The sequence below is a fragment of the Otolemur garnettii genome, unplaced genomic scaffold, assembly GCF_000181295.1.
Source record: "Otolemur garnettii isolate 467f Iridium unplaced genomic scaffold, OtoGar3 scaffold00091, whole genome shotgun sequence".
Taxonomy (NCBI): domain Eukaryota; kingdom Metazoa; phylum Chordata; class Mammalia; order Primates; family Galagidae; genus Otolemur; species Otolemur garnettii.
This window is the reverse complement of record NW_003852486.1, coordinates 2,299,205-2,307,743: the sequence shown is the minus strand read 5'-3', so window position 1 is coordinate 2,307,743 and position 8,539 is coordinate 2,299,205. Positions and strand designations below refer to the sequence as shown.

General features: G+C 41.5%; 1 protein-coding gene across 1 annotated transcript; it reads right to left on the bottom strand.

Annotated features, from left to right (window-relative positions):
- Window positions 1-4,137: 4,137 nt before the first annotated feature.
- LOC100964266 (T-cell surface glycoprotein CD1b-like) lies at window positions 4,138-6,558 on the bottom strand. The gene is made up of 5 exons (XM_003795227.1): window positions 6,498-6,558; window positions 5,958-6,224; window positions 5,099-5,377; window positions 4,614-4,892; window positions 4,138-4,235 (listed from the first exon to the last, which is right to left on the bottom strand). The coding sequence occupies exons 1-5, from the start codon at window positions 6,556-6,558 to the stop codon at window positions 4,138-4,140; spliced, it is 984 nt and encodes a 327-aa protein (XP_003795275.1).
- Between the last annotated feature and the right edge of the window lie 1,981 nt (window positions 6,559-8,539).

Sequence of the window (8,539 nt, the reverse complement as noted above, 5' to 3'; positions counted from 1 at the left end):
TGTGTTTTCTTATTATTGCCTTAGTTTCCTGCTTGCCTTACTGTTCCTTCTTACAGCCTTCTTCACTTTAAATTACCTTATCTCAGATCTTAGGTGTTGAGGTGGCCTCTTGGTATAAGTCTAAAAGAAAGAAAAAGGTAAAGAGCAAGCAGGGAGAAAGAAAAGTAAAAGAAAGAAGAAAAGAGAAGGAAAAAAGAAAAGAAGGGAGATTAAAGGAAAGGACTGAAGAATAGGAGAGAAGGAGGACAGAAAGAGAGAATGAGAGTGACAGAAGAAATGATATTGTTCAGTGTGGTGCTATGGCCATGCTTGTAACTCAAGGATTTTGGGGGGATAAGCTGGGTGGGTCCCTGAAAATCAGGAGCTCCTTACCAGCCTGAGCAAAGCAAGATCCTACCTCTGGAAAATATAAAAAGAGAAAGAAAAGAAAGAGAGAAAAAAGGAAAAGAATTTAAAAAGAAAAAGAAAAAGAAAAATTCAGCATGGTGAACTTGCCAATGCTTTTTTCTCAAAGGTCAAAGGTAGAAGTACTCTCTAGACCATGATCTCTTTTATTTATTTATTTATTTATTTATTTTTATTAAGTCAGATACACATAGATCATGAATACATTTATGCATATGTGGGGTACATTGTGTTGATTTTTTTTTATACAATGTGACATGTTTACATCAAACCAATCAACATAGCTTTTGCCTCATTTTAGACCATGATCTATTAACTTCCTTGAGCCAGAGCACTGCTGTGAGCTCCCAGCCAAAACAATGCCGTGACACCCCAACACTCAGAGAAAAGAGAAAAAAAAGAATAGATAAGGAAAATTAAAAATACAATTGTATCAGATAAAGGAGAAATAAAGAAGGGGAAACAAAAACAAAGAAAAAAAGGGGGGGGATATCTTAACTGTTCTATGAACAACTTATATGGGAATGATGTAAAAAGTGACAAGTATCTAGTGAAAGAGAGAAAAAAGAAGAGAAGTAAAATAGAGGAAGATAATAAATGAGGCTTTAAGACCATAACAAATACAGGAATCCTTGGTCTTGAAGAAAGTAAAAATGGAAATTAAAAATTGAAACAACCAAATTAGCAAAAAAAAAAGCCCAACTCAAATAGCCAAAAACAATGATAACCTGAGCAACAAAAAAAAGAACAGAAAAAAAAATACTAAAATTTTTTTTAGTGGAAGGGAGCAACTATAATAGGAATATATGTACATATATGTATATATAGTAATATATTGCCAGGACACCAGGTGGCGCTGTGGTGGTAGGAGAACTCATGCCAGATACCATTTTCTAGCTTCTGAGGAGTACAGGTCCTCTTAGTTGCCCTTGGTGGGTTCCTGATTGTTTCCTCCACTTTCAGTCCCTGCCGGGTAGGGGTATTAAAGCTCCCAGAAAACTTAGGAGGCAAGTCTCACAGTGCCCCCTGACAAGAATTCCTGGGGTGTGTGCGAGCCACTCAGCTCTCCTCAAAAGTGGAAGCTGGATCAGAGCCAGCTGCGTTCTAAGCCCCTGCACACAGACCTACCCATAGGCCTTCCCTCATTGGCAGCCAGCAGACAAGCTCCTGGTAAATCCACTCCACCAAGTTTTCACCTGGTTGCTGCACATTGTTCAAGTTGTCCACTCTTCCAAGATTTCGACTCAATGTATAGCTTCCCCTGAAATCCAAAACCTACAGAAAGGCTCCCTCCCCAACCCAGACCTCTGTCTGTGTGTGTGTGTGTGTGTGTGTATGTGTGTGTATGTGTGTGTGTGTGTGTGTGTATGTGTATGGGGGATCCGGTCCCCACCAGCTTCCAGGCACTTGCCTACTCAGTCTTCCACAGCTCCAGATGTCTTGCTGTCTCTTGTGGTCTACTACTGCCTAGTTGTGCCCCCTGAGCAAAGAATCCAGGTAGCTTGCCCACGCTAATATGGTTGGGTTCTCTCTTTCCCCTGAAGAGATGGGAGAGGCCATCAGAGAGAGTCTTCTAGTTTGACATCTTGCTTCCTATCCATATTTTCTGAATCAGCATGTTGGGGGTTGGGGGGAAACCTTCTAGGAGGTTTCCAGGCAATGTTGCTGCAGACTGTTCATAGTTCACCCCCTTTCTCCACATTGTTCACAGCACACAGCAGGAGCGTGGCTGTGCTGTAAGATGTACTAGCTGAATGTAACCACAGACTTCTCCAAAATTTCTCCTTACCTCTATTCCTAAATCATATATATATATGTAATATATATGAAAAAAAGTATATATAAAAATACATACATGAAATATATATATAAAATATTATATATATGGCCCATTACCATTTTAATAGAAATGAATTTGGATGTTTGAAGGTGAACAGTTCTAGAAAACTATAAAATAAACAATGAATAAGTGGAAATGTAAAGTAAAAATACATTGATACAGCACAGACACCAAGCAAGGACCCTGAGAGCAGAAACAGCCTTCTTAACTTTTATCCTTGGGTATGTCCCAGTCACCTAAACTATTACTCCTCATCCACCCTGCCTCTCACTCTTCCTCACTGGAAAAATGAGAAGCAATATTCTATTACAATGACTCCTTGAAGATGGACTATAGTTGTAGTAAGGACAAAGATGGTTTTCTTCAGAGGAGTTCAGAGTAGAAACACGAAACACAGAATGATTTTTGGCTAAGTGGAAAATATTGTAGCAAGAAGAGGAAGATCTAGAATATGAACTAAAGGAGAAAAGGAAGGAAGGAGATGACTTTGGAAGAAGACCATCAACTTGACAGTCAGCACTCAGATAATTTTTACTGGGAAAATGCGTTTGCAGGGAAGAGATCTTTCCAGGGATTCACAAACAGGCAGCACTAACCTCAAGGAACTTAGATATAGGGGAGGTAGAAACACCAGATAATTGTAATGCTATGGGTGCTGAGTACAGAGGGTCTGTGGGTGATACAAGAAAAAGAGGGTTACTCCCATGGCAGCAGTGGGAATGGCCTCCTAGGGAAGAAGCTTCTCAGCTCAGCTTTGAGGGCAAGAGAGTTATCCAGGCAGAGACAGAGAAAGTATATGAAAAATGCCCTCCTATGCAATACAATTATCTCAGCTTATGTACATTTAGTTTACTTTGAGAATTGAGAGTTAAGCAGAGGCAAAAAAGGAAACTTTAAAAAATAGAAAGTCAAAGGAAATCACCATTAAGTTGTATATATTATATTTCTTTTATTCTGAGGCATTCTTTCTCACATTTTAATTATAAGACATAGGTCATACTATTTATACAGACTTGTATAAACTGACTGTTTCTACTGGTATTGCAATTATAATTTATCTTAAAATCTGTAGAAAGTCTGCTTTGAATAATTGTGATGGTCATTTGATAAAATGTGATGAGACCTACAACTGGGTTAACACTGTGGGATTCTAGGTTTCTTGGTCTTTATTCCAAATGGAAGAGAGGACACGATGACATCTCAAGTTGTATTGTGATAGGATCTGTTAAAACCACATGTTACAGAGTTACATAAAAGATATTTGTACACCCGTGTTCACAGCAGCATTATCCACAACAGGTCAAGGTGGAGGAGAGTACAGTGTCTACAGATGGAAGAATGGATGACCTGCATGTGTCAGGCCCACAAAGGAGAAACCCTGTTACAGGCTACAACACATTGAGCATTTGGGAGCTTACACTAAGTGAAATAACCAGTCATAAAATGACAGTTGCCGCACTTGTGTATGAGAAAAGTCTACTTACATGACTTCTCTAGCATTGGTAAATTCAAAGATACAGAAAGTACAGTGCTCCTGTTCAGAGGCTGAGGAAGGGGGAAGTGAAAAATTGCTGTTTAATAGGAATATAGTTTCAGTTTTGAGGGATGGAAGAGCTCTGGAGATTGTTTCATAACAATGTGAATGCACTTAACATTATGCAAATGTGCACTTAAAATAATTACTCAACTGTGCACTTAAAAAATGGTCAAGATGGTAAATTTTGTACTGTGTATATTTACAGGATTATAAAATATGTATGTCCACATAAAGGACACGGGGAAGGGGGGAATGGTCTGCTGGAAAGATTGTTACTGAAGCAATGAAATAGACAAAATGTTGAAAAGAATAGGAGCTTGGGAAGAAAAGAGAGATTAATAAAAACCCACCAAACTCACCGGCGCTTTATATAACACAATGCAAAGCACAGCAAAAGGATGAAGGAGGGCACTAATACTGCCAAACAAATTAAGGCAATGGAGGTGGGTTGTCCTGGAAATTGGCAAAGGAAAAGATAATGTCATGTCCCATCCCATGCCCTGAATCCCCTGGCATTTGTGGATACTTCCATGCCAGCATCACCACTCACCTGCTGCCAATGTGTGGTAATCTCCACCTTCTTCCCTATATTCCTAATTCCATCCCTCCATCTTGTGATCATTTTAGCCCACTCCCTTAACCTGCAGGTCCTTCATATTTACCTTTCATATCTTGGCTCCTCTATTTTTGCTAGTGTTAGAATTTGTGTCCCAGAAATGAATCAGTCTCTCTCTCTCCCTCTTCATCTGTCAAGCCCCATGCCTCCCAAGTGCCTCCCTCCCTCCCTGAGGACCTCCTCCCCTGTCCAGCCTGGACCCTGTTCTTTCTCACCCCAGTAGAGGACGATGTCCTGGCCCTCTAGACTGCTGTGCTTCACCCGGCAGGATAGGCCTGCTGCTTCCCGAGACTCCACATCCAGGGTGGCTCGGAGATACCATGTCCAGTCTGCATTGGGCAGGAGGTCACTGTGCTGAGTGCCCGGCTGCTCCTGCTCACCCTGCATCCACATCACCCACACGGGCTTTGGGTAGAATCCTGAGACATGGCAGACCAGTAGCAGACGGCCAGGCCCGGGACTGGGGCCACTGGACAGCCAGGCCTCGGGCTTCCCTAGTGAGACAGGAAAGAGCAGTGAGAATGTCTTAGCATGACTTGAATTGAGAGAATGACTCAGAAACCTCCACGGGTTGACAAAGACCCCTTCTGTGGCTGTGAGAACCACATTACTCTTTGATTAGCCCCTGTCTTTCTTGTGTACCTCTTAGTCTTGAGCTAAGACCAGCAAGTGGGAAGTAGTAGTAGAGAGCAGGACTCACCTTGCCTTTGCAGCTCTGCCTTCCCTGCATCCAGGACGCTCAAGAGAAATAGGGGGCAGGTTTCTAACAGGAGCTTCTTCCAAGTAACATCGAAAGCATGATATTCCATGACTCGTGTGCAGATCTGCTGGGCCCTTCTGCCCCATTCTGGTGAAGGTATACAGGTATCATTGACAAGTTTCATGAATTCTAGTCCTTCTATAGCGAGACTGAAGAAGTTTACTATGGATCCCCCAGAATGTAGCTCACAGCCTGCTATGCCCTGGATCTCAATGGGATCTATGGAGAAAGAAGATAGAGAACAAGTCATGAACTATGAATACAAAAGAAAGCCATGAGAAAAGGATGTAGGATGTTAGATTTTGATTGAGATGAAGTTCTTGGATGTGAAATTATGAGCCAACAGCAATTCAGCATTTAGAGCTTCCAGAAAGAAGAGCATTGGGAAGGTGTGAAATAGTAGAAGGGGGGTGGGGAGGCAGAGTGTGATGCAGCCCAGAGCACAGACTTTAGCATGAGACAGAGGACCACAGCAAGAGCAGTTCAGGGAGGAGATGACTGAAGAGATGGATCAGAGGAAGGAGTCACAGTGCAGGTCACTCAGGACAGGGAGGGAATAAGGGCCCTTGAGGAGCCAGGTCCACATAAGACAAAGCAGAGGTTGGTTGTAGGGGGCCTGGATCTCTCAGAGAAGAGTTGGAGGTGGCTGGAATCTGCAATAAGGTGTGAGGTGCTGCTCTAGGACAGAGTGTACACACAGGTAGAGCAGAAAGCAGGGAGGAGTATCAGGGGCATTAGTAATTTGCAAAAAGAGAAGAAATCCCTTTAGAGTCTTTTCAATTTAGAGTTTTGAACTCACATTCCAGCTGGAATTCACTGGCATGTGCCTGTACATCTCGTATAAATCTACGTAACTGGATTTGGATTAGTTCCTCCAGCTCAGCAACCTTCTCTTCACTAAAGTTTCCCTTGGACCAGGGCTTCAGGAATATGATAGTGCCTGAGTCACTGTCCCAGCTGTGAATCTGCAAATCATCCAACCAGCCTGAAAGCTGGCTTTGTGCCCAGGTTCTGTTGGCAAATGATGAAATCCAGATGACATGGAGAGAAGTTGGTCCCTGGAAATCTGTGAAAAGAAAAAGATAAGCAGGAGGGAGTGAGATGGAATGGAAATGGAAAAGACCCAGACAACAGGAACCTATGTGTTGAAGAACACATTAAGGTTGACACATTTGACTGCCTCAGGACTTCAGGCTCCAGTTCTAACACTTGGAAAGATAGAAGAGGGCTGGAGACCGCAGGGCTCAGAACTTTTGTGTACAGGTGCATCTGGGTAGTACAATCTACTTTTACCTAAGACACCTGCAACAGTGCTTGGAGCTGCCAGAGTGACTCTTACCATCCTCATTGTCAGCGCCTGGGAGGAGAACAGCTAGCAATTGAAATGGTAGAAGCAGCATTTCACAGGGAGATGGAACTTCTGACTTGTAGAGCTGGTGTTTGATCTCTGATGTCAGCAAACCTTCTCCTCAGTAGCTGAAGTGACTTCCTCTCTCTTCCAACTGACAATGATCTTCTGCATGCAAATTGTGCTTCAGAGAAAAAGAATCTGCCTCCCACATCCTTTAGCCTTGCACTTGCCTCTTGTCTCCCCTAGCCCAGCCCTGACTTCTAGACATCTCTTTCCTGCCTGACTTCCAATTGTTCTCTGTGCCTTCAGTTTCCTTCTGACCACGTTGAAAAGGCCCCATATGATTCTGAAAGGTCATTTCACCTTCCTAGCCTTTATTCCCATGTGTGTAGCGTAAGAGGTTGACATAAAACAATTGCTTTGCTTCCAATCGGCTATAGCCTAGATGGGGCCTTTGGTTTGTCCACCCAACTCAACCTTCTTCCTTCCCTGCTGCCTTCTCTTCTCAGGCCCTCTGTCACTGCTTCCTAACATTCTCTATGTCTCCTCTTTCTTATCTCACCGTGCTTATCTGATGTCTTTTACCCTCCTTTATAGGCTGGATGGCTGTGTATATGTTTTTTTTGTGTGTGTGTGTGTGTCTGATATTACTTACATGAAAGCAGATATTTTAAATGCTACATGTGCTGTAGAAATAGTGACCCAAATCCCAGAATCAAATGCTATAGATACTGCCATTCATAATCCAGGCTATATTATCTCCTACTTTAGCCAATGTTGAGGGGAAAATGGCACTTACTACTGGTATATGTCTTTCTCTTTAGTAGCTCTTGATTTTTGGAGTTTCTTTTTTTTTTTAACAAGTGTTCAGGAGATAATTAAAACTCCTGGTATTGTGCTTTGTGCACCTCACCTCCGATCTAAGTCATAGGTGCCCCTTTTAACAAGATTCTATCAGCAGTAGAGCCATATTCTCCTTTTCACGACCTCTGTCTACATTTATGCCTTCCCATCAGCATATAAGGTGTTAATAAAGGGCCAAGGAGATGTTACTATACCAATTACTCAGAGATGTTCATTATAAGGGATCATCTCCTGTCCTCTCTTTGTATGCCTTTTGCAAGTTTTGACAATATGTTTAGAATCCACTGACTGAAAAATTTTAATTCAACTAATATGTTGGTTTAAAGCATGATGTTTTATTGCAAGCATAAAGTGAAGTTTATTGAAGAAGAAAAAGATAGGTTTGCAGAGCAAGAGCAAGACATGAATTTATAGGCAAGATATGTTTGCCACAGACCATAAATGTGCTATCATAACAAAAATGCCTAAGGTTGATTTTTTAATTGTCTCCAATTAGGAAAAAATTATAAAGTTTGTATGAATCCACATATCATAGATAAATGCGGTGGCAAATGGAAAGGGGTGTCACTGCCTCATTCCATTATGGAATGGAGGAAAATGAAAATGAGGAATTGGCATTTGCTGTTCTCAAAGATGATTGGTTCATAGTGTTAATAAGAGTAGCCTCCAACGTTGCAATTGATGTGAACCAAATGTCAAATGTTCCTCACTTTCAAAAATAATCCAAAGAGTTAGCAGGGCACAAAAGACTATCATAACGCTTGCCCCACACTCACCAAATTTTCGAAGAAGGTAACCCTAAGGTATGATAACAGTAATTCACAACATTATTTCACCAGAAGAGAGTATTCTGTGTTGCCAAAGACCATGTTAGAATCTGAGCTGGGAATGTGGGAAGGATGATAGAGGAAGCAATCTTGGTTTCAGTTTAACAGGAGGTCAGTAAGTCTGTGCCACATATGAGGAGAACATCAATGCAAATGACAAACAGAAAGAGAGTCTCCCTAAAAGACAATGATATTTTATTTGGGAACAGAGCACAGCAATGTGCATACAGATGCTGTAGTCAACTATGTGTGCATATTCAGGAAGTAAAGAAAAAAATGAGGATTACAAAAATTTTTCTGAAATAATAATCCATGATTAGAAATCTTTTTTTTTTTTTT